We start from the raw sequence: 16,553 nt of genomic DNA on the forward strand, positions 1-16,553 counted from the left end.
TGCCGAGGGAAAGGCGTGCTGCTGCCCCCGCCAGGCCCGTCAGAACTCCCAGAAGGACACTGCAAAGCCCACATCCTCCAGCAAGCTATTATTAAAGTGCCAATAGGCCAGCCCCAGCTTCTCCAAGCTGAGATAGACCGTCACGGTCACCAAGTGGTGATCCGAGAATGGGTCTGGCTGAACGGCAGAGGAGTGGGCCCGTGCCAGATGGAAACGTAATAAATAAACGTGGTCCAAGTGGGAGTGGCATGACCGATCACTCTCCACTTGGACGTAGGTGAAGGTGGTATTGTTGTCCGGGTGGTGGTCGTGCCAGACGTCCACCAGGGAGTAATGGTCCACTGAGGACACCTGCAGCAGCCTGGCTGCTCTTGAGCCCTGAGCGATCCTGGTCCTCAAGGGTGGTATTAAAATCCCTGGCCAGGACCAGGCTCTTGCGAGGATCCAAGGTGCAGAGGAAGGCAGATGCTTGCTGATAAAAATGCACCTGCTCCAGGCCTGCATTCGGGGTGTAGACGTTGACTAAGTTCAACTTCAGCCCCTCCACACAGGCCAGGACATGCAGCAGGTGACTCGGCAATCCCCAGCACCTCTGGCCGTAGGTCGGGGGAGAACAGGATGGCCACCCCAGCCAAATGGGTGCTGGGGTAACTAAAGTACACCCCGTCCCCACACTCCAGTCACCAGCTACCCTCAGCAGCCGGAGTACCCCCTGTCCCGAAGCACAGAAAGCATCTGGTGCCAGCCCCGGGTGTTCAAGGTGGCAAAGACGGTCGGTTTCAGAATGAGGAATGGGGAGGATCCTCATGGGAAGGGGTGGCGGCGGCCCCCAGCGAGCCTCGCAACAACCCATGCCTGACTCCGAAAGCCAGCTGGAAGTTGCAGGCCCACCAGTAGGCCACGATGTCCCGCCTCTCAGTCCCCCTTCCCTCCTGCAAAACGGCCATCACAGCCTGGAGGATGGAAGTCACCCTAGCACTGGAGAGAAAACTTCACCTTACCCTCGAAGACACGGCTTTCCCATAGGAAGTGGTGCAGCTCGTCCCGCAGCACAGTGTCCATCAGTCTCTGGCGAGGGAGAGGGCAGCAGAGGGAAGAGTAGCAGCCCCTAGAGGGTCAGGGATGAGGGACATGAAAACCGCGCCCTGAGGGTTGGCCGAGGACAGGGGAAATGAAACAACCCCAGGAGCAGCAGCAATATGGGGAGTGGAGGGGAAGGAGGTGGGCAACGCATTGCCGGGGGCTGGAGCAGGGCTGGGGTCAGCACCAGGAACGGAGGCAGAGGCAAAGGTGGGAGTGGGATCCCCGGCAGGCATGCCACTGGGGTGCAGTACCTCTCGACTAGATTCAGGGGCTGAAGGGGTAGGGACGGGAAGGGGGCCCTCACCGACACCGGGCCCGGGTGCTTCAACAAGCTCAGCACCCTCAACCACAGCGTCAGGCATCAGTGGCAGGGCCCCCCACTGGGAGGGGAGATGGCTGCCCCATCTCAGAAAGGGGCGCCACCAGGGCCTTGACCATCATGAGCAGGGTGCCATCTGCGGCTGGGCAGGAGGATGAACCCAAAGGCGCCCCAAGGCCAAGAACGGGGGAAGCAGCCTGGGGCAAGGGGGAAAGAGAAGGAGGGGGGCAGCATGACCAAGCTGCCACCCAGACTGAGGCCCGCTGGCAAAGGATCATCCTCCCCCACGGCCTTGATCTCCTCAAAGATGGAGGTGAAGTCTCCCCCCACTGCCCCAGAGTCCTCCCCATCTGCAACCAAGGCAGCAATCGCCTCGGCGCCAACGTGGGTCACAGGTGACCAAAGGGCTGTGGTGAGGGGAGGCTCCATCTGAGGCCTCCTCGGGGACAGACTCCAAGAGGGGGGGAATCCTCCCGCTCCACTGCCATGGCCTTCCTGGCCGGCTCCACCAGCTGGACTCTATCAGGGTGCACGCTGGAAGGTTTGGCGGTGGCAGCCCCCGCCATGATCTTGCGGTGGTAAGTGGCGTGGTGGAAGGCTCCACGCCACTCCCCACAACAGCAGCAGGAGTGACCACCACCCCAGGAGCAAAGATGTCTCTCAGTTTGTGAACAAACCCCACTCCATGATGTCCCGCAGCAGGGGTCCACTTGCTCCGACACAGCAGCCAGCCAGTTAGGGAAGACCCAGGGATGGTGGTGGTAGGGTCAGGCGCTCCAGGGGTCAGAGCCCCCCTCCCCGCACAGCAGCAGTAGCCCAGGGGAGAGCTCCAGCCAGCAGGGCAGCCAGAGCAGAATGACCAGTTGATGGAGGGGGCTCCCAGCGACCCAGAGGGGGAGGAACCCCTCACTGAGCCCTGGTGGGCCAAAAGTAACATTAAGGAGGACTCCAAAGACATAGCTTTTTAAGCTCTTGGTGACTAGGTCATTACCTGACCAGGGACTTGGACCCTCAGATTGATAATCTGCCAACTGAGCTAGACAGGCTCACAAACATGCAGGATCCTTGGTCCAGGACCATGTGGGGCTGGCCAGCAGCCCTGGGGCCTGTCAGGCTGGGCAGCAGCCCCAGACTCCGCAGGGCCGGCTGGCAGCACTTGATCCCAGACCCTGTGTGGCCAGCCTGCAGCCCCGGATCCCACTGAGCTGTTCAGTAGCCCCCGGACACCATGGTGCAGCCCTCAGACCCCAGAGCCTGCTGGGCTTGGCAGCTGCTCCCACATCAGCCAAAGTTGATTACTTTAAGCAACACCACTCTATCTGCTGGATATGTAATCAGAGTAGGTGTGTTCATGTAAATACAGTTTGAGCCTAAGGTCTCTCCCGCTCCCCACTGCGAGAATTCATTCTACAATACATAAAGATGTAGGTTTTTCTTGGAGGACCAAGGATAAACATGGATTCAAAAAAATGTTAGATAGCATGAACCAGATCCTAAGCCAGTGTAAATCACTGTAACTCCTTTGACTTCTATAGAGCTATGCGGATTTGCCCCAGCTGAAGATCTGGTTTTTCATGCTTTGTGTTCTGTTCAGAAAAGTTTCAACAACATCCTTTTAATGTACAGAAAGGTTATGAAGTCTGTCCCCCTTGCTCCAAGTCGCATTCTTCAGTGTATTCATAATTAAATGAAAACCAGACTAAATTTTCCTTGTTTTTCCTTCAGCAAAGCAGCATGAAGAATTTTCCCTTTTTTATTTTGGCTAAATGTTAAATATTTCTCCATCCCACCTATTAAAAATGCTTTGCGTATGATGTTTTATAGGCAATGGTTTTGTAAAGGACAAATTTCCTGTGTAAAAATGCCATAGCTGATCACTCAATTCTATATTAACTTTGCCCTAAGCTCAGTTTGTAAAAGGAATAAGAACATCTCAATTTATGTATTCTTGGCCTAGTAAAAGTGACTCAGACATGTCTCCATTACAGCCACTTATTTCAGGGCTGAATTTGGCCCATTATATTATTTAAAAGCACCACACACAACATAGTTAATAAAAATAATTTACACTATAGCATGTTTCCACCAGCAGGATGTCAAAAATCATTTTACTAACTCTCTAAAGCTTATTTCACGCACCATTGAAATATATCTGACCTTGGATAGTAGAATGCGACACCAGTTCTGTGCCCATTTGTTTGAGGAAATGGGAGGAAAGAATAATTTCTCCACTAAACCACAAGGGGAATGTAGGTAGGTAGACTGGAATTCTCCAGTTAGAATTTGGCCATGCTACCCCAACTCTTTTCACTCTTGTATGGCCTGGTCTCCAGTGCTGAGCCCAAATGGATCCCTTTAACTTCAGTGGGAGTTTAAGTGCTCTGTACCTCGGAAAATCAGGCCTTTAATGACCGCAAGTGGTCAGGGCTTTTGTTTGTAATGTATCATCCCAAACTCCGCACCTCTGATAACATTGCCCTCAACACCATGAGGGGATGGGGTGGCATCAGCTCAGTACTGAGAGAAGAGTTTCAGAGGGGTAGCCATGTTAGTCTGTATCAGGAAAACCAACAAGGAGTCCTTGTGGCACCTTAGAGACTAACAAATTTATTTGGGCATAAGCTTTCATGGGCTATGGCTACACCCACTTCATCAGATGCAGGGAGTGGGAAAAAAAGTAGGCAGGTATAAATATACAGCACATGAAAAGATGGGAGTTGCCTTACCAAGTGGGGTGGGGGGGGCAGTGCTATTGAGGCCAATTCAATTAGGGTGAATGTTGCCCATAGGGGTGAAAGTCAACAGAGGGAAAATTATTTTTTGTAGTGACCCAGCCACTGAGAGATGAGTGTAACTCACTGAACTACCACTGGGATTTCCTGGGAGGTCTCCTGCCAACCACTAACTAGGCCCCACCCTCATAGCTTATAAGAACAGAGCCTGAGGTCGGTATGGCTGCAAAAACTGGAATTTTTAATGAAACTTTTTTACAGCTAAGACAATTTGAAATGGACAGGATGAGAAATATACAGCTGCCGTATCACGTCATACAATGTAATAGGTAATCAGCAGTGCCGCCGGTAAAATATTGGCAGAACACTGTAACCTATAGTGGGTAGATGATGCAGAAATACTGCCTAGGCAGATTCAACTTCAGAACCGGTGGGTAAACGTCCCCTCTTGCTGGTTCTCCTCCATTCCATAGCCCTCTGGATGGACTGTAGAATCAGGTCTTTGTTATTGTGGATGTTGTAGCTGGTCAGATTCACCAGTTTGTCAAAGTCTTCAGCAGAGTACATTAGTTTTGTAAAATAATATGGTGAGTTACTGTTGGTCAAATTTATATCACCATCCTTCATCTCCAAGGGACTGCGCTTCACCCCTGCAGAGGAAGAGAAAAGCCACCATTGTGAGCTGACTCTTGAATACAAAAGACAGGAAAATATGTGTCTGGCACACATTACGTTCTCAATAGCAATAGCAGTGAACATTTTCTGTTAAGTCCTACTGGTCATTAGATGAGGGCTAGCATAAATGGAGCACTCTGACTGGTCAAATGGGGATTCTAACTCTGTGGGTATCCTGCGGGCCTAAATGGGTGTTGAAATTTTTTGATGAAGCTAAGTAGAATACGTCTGCATTTCAAACTCTGACTTTAAACCTGATGACAAACCCCTGCCAGAAGCAGAGAAGGAACAAAAATACATCGGAGGCAGTGGGCCAATTTTTTTCCCCTCTCAGTTATACTGGCATAAATATGAAGTAATTCTATTGACTTCAATGCTCTGGCTTGACATCACACTGAGTGCAGAATTGGGCCTTTTCTGAACACTACCAGCCTGATTCTCAAGTGTCCCTTCCTTGCACACAATTCCCGCTCAGATTAGTGGGAGCTGATGGTGCTCGATACCTCTGAAATTCAGGCCATATGGGTCCAATTCTGCCAGCAGGTAACCCATGCAATGCCACAGGAGGCAGAAAAGAATAGATCAACAGAGTACAAGCCAGTCGCACATGGAAGAGCGGAAGGGGATGGGGAGTCTTCTGCATATCAATCTGCGTTCCTCCAGCTATCAGGTATCACATCTTCATTCTCCAGTTTAACACCATACCCCAAATGTGCCAGTATCCAACATTCCAATGCTCCTGGTAAGTTTTATTATTTATTTAGCACTTAATATCAGGAAATCCTGTTTACTGCATCCAAGGACTACAGAAACTGAATATTTATGCTTTTGAGTTTGGACTTACACTTCCTTCCTCTCATTTTACAAGAGAATCTAATTTATTTGCAGCCTGAAAGCAAACTGCCCAGATCAATCTAATTCTGTACGATCTCTGCTAGGGCTCTAAACAGGCCATACTTGAGATGTTATCTGCAATATCTACCTAAGCCATGTGAAATTGACACCTACACTGTGCTCATGAAGTATCAGCTGGCTTCCACACTCTAACTTGGATTATCAGTTTTTCCTGTAAGTTTGATTTCCAGGCTAGGGATACTGAATAATACTCTGTAGAATTTCTGGTGATGTGTTAACACTTTGCCTCAAATGGATCTTTTAGTGTTCTAGCATCATGAGGCACATTTTCTATGCCAACCACCTACGCTCTAGATGCCACTGCTGGTTTTGAGCATGCAAATGCAGGATTTTCATTTTAAAGGGCCAATTTTTCAAAACTGGCCACCTAGTCAAAATCAAATGATTAAATAAAAAGCTCTCTGAGGTGTCTCCCACTCAGCCAGAAATGAAAATTACCACTTTTAAAGTTGAAATCACTAGACCTCCCATTCCCCAAATGCACACTTTCACAGTTGACCTGTCAGCTTGAAGTCCAGATCTATGAATAAATTACTCTTTGGAGGCAAACCGGTATGACTCATAACTCACAGGTTTGGGCCTCGGGCACTGAGAAGCTAAACTCCCGCATTCCTTCCACACACTCACAGCTGCTTTTCATTAAGTGAACTGTGAAAGCCTCTGTTTGACCTGTTATGCTGTGTTCAACAGCTTTGCCTGAATGTGCATTACTCTGTGAAGCTTTCTCTGTCCCCATGGATGGGCTCCAGCCTTCTTCCTAATATGTTGATTACTAACCTGTAAAGTTTCTACACTGGATTTAGTCACAGTCTGTTTATCCTGTGTTTAACACTAGTATTAATGTTCCATGGTAAAGGATAGTAACAGTGGAAACATTTTTCTTAACCACTTATTTTTTAGTTGCTCATAACTTTATTCAAACATTCCTTCTGGGGAGAAGTTTTCCATGAGCAAATGAATTTTTCTGCAAAGCTTGAACAGAATCGATTTAACCGTTAGAGTGTTTTTCTTTGTGTACTCATCTCAAAAACCCAGTTTGCTTCAGGTCTGATTTGAAATTTTGCACTTTGATAGCTCAAAAGGGGTGCAGCATCCTCACTGGGAAAGGCAAATCATTCCAAGTCTGAATAAAATCAATTCATTGTTTTCAAAGGTCTGAGTGTTTACAATTGGACCATCTGCGCAGGCATAGATAGAACATTGCCTGTTCCTTTTTTTCAGGGTGTCCCACAGCTGTTTAGAAAACCGGATACCGGCTACTGAATCCTTCTCGCTTTGAAGTGTCCTTTGCTGCTTAATGCACCTTCTGAGGGAACAGCCTGCTGCTAAATATCTACAGAGATGTAAGCACAATCTTGGTGCAGAGAATGAGCAGTGCTAAAGGTGGTGCTAGCCTCCCTGTAGGTCATGGGAGCGTCAGGGTAAGAGCAGAGCTGGTCCAGAGTGGATGTATCCATTTACCGGGGGGGGGAACGAGCTGCTACTTTAATATGTTCTTCCCCTAGAGTCCAGGAAGAATTCTAGCTGAGTCAGCCAAAAATGCTCTTATCCCATCCCCCACTACAACCCAGCCCCCTCCACACTCTTCACATGCAAAAGCCACAAAGCATCATTTATTCTGACATTGTTTGCTAGTCTGCATCAATCTCCACGTGTCTGCTCAAACTTGGCTCTGTCGAGGCTTTTGCTGTTATATGTTAGGTCACTGGAGAGTGCAGTCAAAAAACAGGGACTCAGCCCTGGGAATTCATAACAGAGGTGAACAGGACGAATGGGAAATCAGATGTGGGAAGACTGGTCACACAAAGTGTAGTAAAATGATTGGTTCCTGTTGACAGTGAACTTACCAGGTTCCTTGTAGTCCTTGAAAGTGTTGTTCACCAATGGGAAGTGGAGCACTATGGGAGCTCTGGGGTTCTCGGCCTCTGAAAACACGTAACATTCCTTGGGATTCTTCTTGTCTTCCTCACTCAGCTCAATTTTGGGGAATGGGATTCCTTGCGTTTTGCAGTATCTGTATGTCACCTCTAATTGCTGGTTAGACACAGAATATGACCACATTAGAACCCTCACAAAAGACTAGACTCAGGCTTCCCTGTAACAAGTGACACTGAATTACTCTGAAACCACACGAGGCACAATACTGAATGATACAAACACCCTATACGGCTGCCTGACCAAAAGCCTCCGTGTTATTAAAGCTCAGAGGGTAGGAATTTCCAGCACTGGCTTAACTCTTTCCATTGAAGTTGGTGGCAGTTTTAGCCTAGATTTTAGTGGGGGCAGAATTAGGCCAACTCTGAGTGTTTTGCAAATCCCATCCATACTTTATAAACAAACCCCACACAGAGTAATGAAAGGGGCTTGTGGCAAGAGAGAAAAAGGGTTACAATTATTCTCTATTAGACATAGGGCACATCTGAATTTTCCAAAAGTATGGAAATGTCAGAGCCAAGGTTTTTGTTCAGTCCATTGTCAAGAGAGGGATGTTCAATGCCAAGGTTTTGTTTCAAGTTCACCTGTACTATCCATCCACGGTAGGAATTGTTATAGTAGCTGGAGAGAATCAAGCACTGACATGTTCCCCTGTGTGTACTTTGTACTTTATCCCATTAGTAAAATGTCCCTGTCCGTCTGCTTCTAGGTGCCTTTACAATACTCAGTAAAAGCGTCATTCTTCATAAGCTAATCCAAGGTGAGCAAAATATGGTAATTTTTTGCCAAAAATGGTAATTCGTCCACCAGCCCTAAACTCCCTTAGACAACCTCCTCAGTAAAATCCTGAGTAATTCAAAAGCCGCTTCCAGCCGGCCCTGAGGACCAATACACTCAATATGTGTCAGACTAAGATGGGCAGTGAATTGCAGAATCGCAGAACCCCCACACTGAAATATGCTGCCTCAAACCTCTAGATGTATACGTCTAGGTGATCTTAGTTGCTGGGTTAAAACCCCAGGTCAGGGTGGACATCGGTAAGTGACACAAGACCATCTATATGAAGCCATCTAGATCAATAACAGCCACTAATTGCACCCAGATATGAACTAGAACAGGGGTGGGCAAACTTTTTGGCCTGAGGGCCACATGGGGGAATAGAAATTGTATGGCGGGCCATGAATGCTCACAACATTGGGATTGGGGTTTGGGAGGGGGTGAGGGCTCTGGTCAGGGGTGCAGACTCTGGGGTGGGGCTGGGAATGAGGAGTTTGGGGTGTATGAGGGTGCTCTGGGCTGGGACCAAAGGCTTTGGAGGGCGGGAGGGGATCAGGGCTGGGGCAGGAGTGCAGGAAAGGGTGCAGGTTCTGGCTGGGCGTGCGGGCTCTGGGGTGGGGATGAGAGGTTTGGGGTGCAGAGGGTGCTCTGGGGCTGGGTTTGAGGGGTTTGGAGAGCAGGAGGGGGATCATGGCAGGGGCAGATGGTTGGGGCATGGAGAGAGGCTCGGGGGTGCAGGCTTCGAGTGGTGCTTACCTCAAGCGGCTCCTAGAAGCAGTGGCATGTCCCTTCTCCAGTTCCTATGCAGAGGCAAGGCCAGGAGGCTCTGCACACTGCCCCATCCGTAGGCACCACCCCTGCAGCTCCCATTGGAGCACCGGAGAGGGACAATGGAGTGCGTAGGAGCCAGAGCAGGCCATGATGCAGCTTCCAGAAGCCGCGTGGTGTGGCCCCCAACCCAGTGCCTCAGCTGGAGTGCCGGAGCAGGGCAAGCCCCAGACCCCGCTCCCCAGTGGGAGCTCTCAGACCTGCTTAAAACAGCTCGCTGGCCGGATCGGGCCCACGGCCGTAGTTTGCCCGTCCCTGAACTAGAACCTAGTGCAGTCTGTGAAGCAAAGATTTACTACACTCCTTTCAAGAAACACTATCTGAGCTTCTATGCTCTGGAATGACTGAATTTTCCAGCGGTCTATGTATGTAACTCTAAGCAGTTCACTGTGCATTAATCCAACATGGAAATGACTGTGCCATACATATGGAGCCACTCACTGTCCAAATGGAAGGAAAAAGTAGGATAATTCTCCTCACATTCCTATTAAAAACGTAAAACATAACAGACAACCTCATTTTTTCATGAAACCATGCATGCAGGGAAGTCTCTTGATGTAAACTGGAGATAGGCTTTGTTGGAACATTATACCTTTTCTGTGCATTTTTACTGGTGTTTTGGCCATTCTGACTAGTTTGCTCTCCCATGAAGGGGGAAATAATGGGAGCCTCTTGGTGGTTATTAACTAAACACTGTTTAGTTTGGTGGCAAAAGATATTGGACCTGATTCAGCAACTGCTTACAACAATCCTACATGAGTATTAATTTTCTGACATCAGCAGTTACTCCTCTTTTGCACCACTGTGATAGTGGACTTTGGACTACTGAGTCCAAATCCTATTATAACTGTACTGTTAAAAACAAAATAAAAATGGCAGGCAAGCCTTGTAGGAAAGGTGACATCAGTGCAACAAGCAATAGTGAATTTAAATCATCTCACCTGGAACACATTGCCCATTGAGTAATCAAGTGAGATGATGACATCCACATTCCTCTCGGGCTTGAGAAGCGGTGGGCAACTGGTGTTAATGAAATAGCCAACATCTATTAGGCAGAGATGTTTCTCCTGTGGAGTCAGTTTGTTAGGGGATAAGTCCAGCACAGTGTCTGAAAGATAACTGTATTTTAATCAGTGTATCACTAGGAACAATGGACTATTTTCTAAGAATAAGAAAACAAAAAGACAAGAGAGTATTAAGTGGTATCTTGCAGTAATTTTAATACGGTTGTAACATGCTTTTCAGCTCCTCATAATTGCCTCCTGAGGTCACATTCCGTCTATATCTGACCCCTCAAATAGTTTCTTTTAATACTGCTCTTCACAACATAACATCTAGAGTGGTTTTCTCCTGTCTTGCCTTCCTACCTCTTCTCCATTCTAGTATATCACATGGGAGAGAATGTCTTTTGAACAACTTTTGTTTTTGCAATCTCAGAACAAAAGATCCTTCTCTCTGCTTGAAAATCAGAATGTAGCCTGTCTAGTGTAATTCTCAAATCCAAATATTTGCAAGTTATCTTTTCTTGCATTCTTATGTTTCTAACAGCAACAAAATATCATACTTCAAATGTATAGCATCTCCTATCCAAAGATCTTATCGTACTTATGAAAATTAATTAAGCCTCACTATTCCTAAAAAGTAGGCAAATATTACTAGATGGATTTTACAGATCAGTAAACTAAGGCATGCAGCGATATAAGGGCCAGATTCTGATAGATTGAGTAGCACATCACTCCACCAGTAGTCCAGTACACTTGGCTTCTCCCTTCTAAGCCCATTATCATTCCCTGGTGGTAAATGCCATTACCTTACTCCCTGGGAGTAAGGCACTATTCAGCATGAGTAAGGATATCAGAATATGATGCTAAATGATTTGCCCAAGGTCACAAAATGAGTGAATGGCAAAGCCAGGAACAGAACCCTGGAGTTCTGACTAATTTGTGGTCAGAAGCAGGAGTTAACAGCTAGACCACATAGCTGCTTTATATAATTTTTAGTATATTTCATTTCTGCTGACCTGTCTGCCATAGAATCATACAATAGAGTTGATTTAAAATATGTATAACAACTGTAAGGTGTTCCACATTTTGGAATGCATCTTTGACAGCATCCTGAAGTAATAACTTATGTTTCCATATCCCCTGTTAAAATTAGCAAATAATTCTGTAAAAATGTAACATTCACGGCTGCTAGGAACTCAAGATCCTGATTTAATGAGGGTAAGTTACTTGGTGATTCACAGAGCAAAAGCAGGAAGGGGTTTACATTTCAGTTCCTTTTGGTTCGGTGTATATTATTAATTTAAAATTCCACCCCCAACCCAAACCCCCATCTGCATATCACTGTGTTGAAAGTTTTCAGAGTAACAGCCATGTTAGTCTGTATTCGCAAAAAGAAAAGGAGTACTTGTGGCACCTTAGAGACTAACCAATTTATTTGAGCATAAGTCCTGTACTTACTTTTCACTGGAAATCTGAATTAAAGCAAGCACTTCATTGGGAGAGTCCCCTCTTATATATTCAAACTCAAAAAGAGCCTTTAATTAAATCCTTTCCATTAAAATCCCTCAAGGGAGTCAACTAGAGTCATTAATTATGTCACTGTGTAAAATTCCCTGGTCTCATTTCACAAATTTACCACAGCAAAAATGAGGCCATTCATGAGCTCTCTTCTTCCCTCTCCAACCACCACCTGGCTGGTAAAAAAGTCGTGTTAAACCCAGACCTGAGGTTTCAGGTAGGTCTTATCTGAAGAAAACTCTTTAAAACAAAATAAAATGCACCTTTAACCTAGAAAGCCTACCCTTATAACTCATAACACATGAACTAGGGGTCACCAAATGAAATTAATAGGCAGCAGGTTTAAAACAAACAAAAGGAAGTATTTTTTCACACAATGCACAGTCAACCTGTGGAACTCCTTGCCAGAGGATGTTGCGAAGGCCAAGACTATAACAGGGTTCAAAAAAGAAATAGATAAGTTCATGGAGGATAGGTCCATCAATGGCTATTAGCCAGGATGGGCAGAGATGGTGTTGCTAGCCTCTGTTTGCCAGAAGCTGGGAATGGGTGACAGAGGATGGATCACTTCATGATTACCTGTTCTGTTCATTCCCTCTGGGGCACCTGGCATTGGCCGCTGTCGGAGGACAGGATACTGGGCTAGATGGACCTTTGGTCTGACCCAGTATGGCCATTCTTATGTTCTTATATCATTCCTGCACATGTAGATGACCTCTCTTCCTGCCTCTGATCTAAAGATGGGCTCTTGGACCTAACCTTTTCTTGGCTTCGCTGAAGTAGCCAAAAGAGGTTGCAACACCCGATCAGTTATTCACTTTTCCCACAACAGACTGTATGCTTTCCTCCATGCCTCGCCTTATTCATGGGACACCTTCCCTGAACTAATCTGCAAGGCTACTATGCTCTACTCCCGCAAATCCCTCCTCAAGACCCATTTCTACTAGGTTGCCTTCACAAATATTCCAGCTGATAATGCTAGTTGATACTGTTTATTTGATTGTATGTTTTATCCCTCTCCCCCCGCACTTCAGATGTTGCTGGTTTTCTTAGGATGTGAGCTCTTTGGGACAGGGACTTTCTCATGTTGTGCATTTGGAAAACACCTAGCACGTTGTGGGCTCTACCTGAATCCAACTGACAACAGCAGCAGAAGGATCTGCCACTGCCAGCAGGGCTGAGGGTACAATGGCAGCCAGAGTTGGACAGGTGGGAGCTAGAACTTGCAAGGAGCTTGGAGGTGCACAGGGGTCAACCTCATCCTCTTGCCTGCATTCTAGGGATGAGGTCCCAGAGTGGCTGGTTCTCCAGGCATAAAGGCAGCATATATGGGCAGATTCATCTTTTCATCCAACCCATTCACTCATCTCTAATACATAATGACTTGTTACATTTTTGTTATTGGCATTAGTCGTATCCCTTGACCTGAGGTGACACCTCAAAAGTGCAACTAATGTTTAGTTGCAGTTACCTTTCCATTCAATAAATCCTCTCTGTTGGAGATAGTCCTTGTAAAATTCTAGGCCTCTCAAGAAGTTATGAGTCTCTTCCAGTAGCGGGCGGATGGTTAGAATATCGTTAAAGATTTCGCAAAGCTTCCCTGACGTGGAACAGGAAGGCTTGATGATAATGGAAGAGTCATCGGAAGCATTATTTTCTCTAGCTGAGAAATAGAAAAAGGAGGGTAAGAGAGAACTTTGTCAAAGAATGTGGAATGCTCCTTTCTTGGGCTAATCATCCTCTCTATTTTGTGGGTCAACGCTCTTGTTTCTTTGTCTGTGCACCTCTCTCTCTCTCTCTCACACACACACACACACACACACTTTAATGAAACAGTTGACCATATTTGATTCTTTTTTAAAGAACAATTTCCAATTTCTAGCCTTCCAAATGACATGCTTGCTTCATAGCCCTGCTGAGAGCCTGACATCACCAATTGCCCCACCTTTTGCATAGTCACAGTTGAAGTGAACTAGTGGTTTGAGAGCAAAATTAAAACTAATCAAAACATTTTTAATTAGCACTTAAATATGGCTGGGTTCAACAGGATGAGATTGGAAGGGTCATCGGGTGAGTGGCAAGGTAAGCGATAAGTTGGTTTGGGCTAGTAGGATGATACTAGCACTTTAGGATTCTTGGTCCTATTTGATTTCAATGATCTTTACAAGAGTTCCATTTCAATTGTTTAAAACACACAAAAATAAGGTAAGGGCAGTGCTACTGACCCAGTGCCATTACCGAATATGAAACAATGGCAACACAATATTGGTCAGCTGAGGAAGTGGCAGAAAAAAGGTTACACTGTAATATACTGGTATAAGAGTCCTACATGGCCTCCATGCAGAATGAACCTGTTTCTGTGAACCCATTTCTGTCACAAGGGGAAGACTCCCATACTATCTCAATGCTTTCAGAGTAAATCTGATACAAGTGAAAATTATACTGGGGGATCCACTGGTAACCACAGTGGAATGACAGAACACAAGTAATGCACTGGTGTTTAGAGAGTTTGTGAGGGTCCATTAGCAGAAGTAGCAGAAATGTATCTTCTCCTAATCCTCTCCTTGATAATGGGAACTATGCGGTCAGTCAAGAATATATGTTGATCTTAAAACGCTTTAAAGTCTTACCCATATCTGTCATGTCTTTGGCCCAATGGTCCCAAAATTCATCTGAATCTGAGGACCAGAATAAGCCATCCAACAAATTTCGAGTAAAAATATTAGTCCAGATACCTGCAAGTCCAACCACATGAGAGAAATACCATATCAGCTCAAGTTAACCAGTGGTTTACCTCATCTGAATAAAAATGTCATGAATTTTTACTTTCAAGAACCCATGTTGAGTATAGTTAACTAGTTTGAGTTGATTATGCTGTAACGTAGTGCCCTAGATAAAAGAGCAAATCTGGGACTTCGGCTACAAAGATTGGCAGAGCCCAGACAAGAAAAGCTCCTCCTCAGATGCTGGTGGACATTGCATTCTCTCATTCTACTGGAGGGCAGCAAAGTACAGACTTCACCCACCCAAAAGAGGTCCTCTAATCCCCATGTGTATTATGTGGAGATAGAGAGTATAGAATATTGACAAAAAGGTGTGATGAAGCAGAAAGAACCCAAGACCCTTCTGTGAACTAGTCTTTGGGTCAGAACAGACCAGCAGAGCACAATGTAGTGAATCTATTATTAGTAATATCTGCTAAGGGTGTAGCTGTTGTTGCTCTTTCCATCGGGCTGAAGAGAGTGGGAGGGCACCAGCAGGGGAAGATTTGGCGGTAGGTGCTAGAATGGCAGTTGGGAGGCATGGGGCACAGAAGCAAGGTGTCTGGGACTGTGGGAGCAGCCTGGTGTTGAGGGCAGTTGAGGAATAGCCTTGAGCTCCACCAGGTGTGCGGGCTAATAAGGCCTTAGCAACAGAAGCACATACAGAACTTGCCTCAGCCATGGCACACCTAGCATGGCTCCAGGGACTGTTTCAAGAGAGATGCTACCACAGTACTGCAGAGATCCCACAGGGGCAGCATTTACGATTTAAATGAGACCCAGGGACATCTGCTGCTCCCCAACAGCACGGTTTTCTCTTGCATGAAATCACCAGCACCCAAGAGAGGGTTATCAAATCAAGTGTTATTACTTCTATTTATAAATGAAGGCATGTATCTGTTTGATGGGAATTTGACAGGTGCAGGATCAGATTGTGAATGGACTTGTGTAGATGTACTGGGGTGCAAGGAGCTCCCACTTCTTGTGCCCTCAATGCACACACACACACACACACACAAGAGGCCAAACTCAATCATGGTGTGACTGCCAGTGTTGCCATCTCTTGCAATGAGAGTAAGACCGTTTTAGCCCCTAGTGGAGCCAGTTTGTGATGCCAAAAGCTCCTGCCCTGGCATGGATTTCAGCCCTGCTTAAAGGGGGGAACCCATTCTGATTGGCTCCCTTCCCCACATGCCTGCCTCCTGGGGAAAAGCAACCAATCAGGGCTGCTGCAGGAGGCTCTCTCCCCTCAAGAGTCAAGAGGAGTTTGGGGGTATGGCAGGGGAAAGCTGACACCATTGTCACAGGAGAGGAGGGAGCAGAAAGACCTTAGCAATTCTGCTTCCTCCTCCCTTCCCCATCCTGTGAAAAATGGATTGGCTCTCTTTGCTGCTGCTCCTCCCCCTCCATCCCTGTGCAACCAGGTCTGGGAAGGGGGTGAAGAATCCCTGGAGTTCCAGGAGGACCAGAGGTAGACAGATGGGCAAGAGGCCAATGTGGGAACGGGGGGACAGAAGTGATGAGGGGCTGGGAATGCATCACTAATTGGTGGTCTATGGGATGGGCAGGTGTGGGGGCTGGTGGGCTAGAATGGATGTGGGGGCTGGTAAGTACATAATTCATTTCTGGGCTGGGGGATAGGTAGATATGGGGCTGCAGGGCACAGAATTATTTATTTAGTAATTTGGGGTTTGAGGAGAAACTGGAATCTCTGCGAGTGCCAAAACCAGCCAACTGTGTATTTGGAAGAGTTGGCAACTCTGATTGTGTCAGTAGGGGAGGGGGCAGGGGGAGTTCAAAAATCAAAAGATAGACCAAAAACACAATATAATTTTTTTAAAATCTCATTATTTTAGGGAGACCGAAGTATGATTTTTGAACTTTCGAGGTTAGCAGTACTCGACTCCATTGGATCTGGGTAAATTTGACCCTAGGAATCTGGCCATTTAGGACTGCAATATATAGATCAGTGGCCAGCCAGTGCCACATTTATGTTCTCTATGGT

The 16,553-nt window shown here is 46.5% G+C and overlaps 1 protein-coding gene across 1 annotated transcript in view; it reads right to left on the bottom strand.

Annotated features, from left to right (window-relative positions):
* Positions 1 to 4,354: 4,354 nt before the first annotated feature.
* LOC102938233 (cytosolic phospholipase A2 beta) overlaps positions 4,355 to 16,553 on the bottom strand; it is a 33,200-nt gene continuing 21,001 nt past the window's right edge. The window contains exons 15-19 of the mRNA XM_027818140.3: positions 14,417 to 14,521; positions 13,258 to 13,449; positions 10,206 to 10,372; positions 7,572 to 7,758; positions 4,355 to 4,784 (exon numbers count right to left, since the gene is read on the bottom strand). Of these exons, the coding sequence (XP_027673941.3) occupies positions 4,540 to 4,784; positions 7,572 to 7,758; positions 10,206 to 10,372; positions 13,258 to 13,449; positions 14,417 to 14,521 (896 nt within the window). The 3' untranslated portion in view covers positions 4,355 to 4,539. The remainder of the gene's footprint in view (positions 4,785 to 7,571; positions 7,759 to 10,205; positions 10,373 to 13,257; positions 13,450 to 14,416; positions 14,522 to 16,553) is intronic.

Source organism: Chelonia mydas, chromosome 6 (genome assembly GCF_015237465.2).
Source record: "Chelonia mydas isolate rCheMyd1 chromosome 6, rCheMyd1.pri.v2, whole genome shotgun sequence".
Classification (NCBI taxonomy): domain Eukaryota; kingdom Metazoa; phylum Chordata; order Testudines; family Cheloniidae; genus Chelonia; species Chelonia mydas.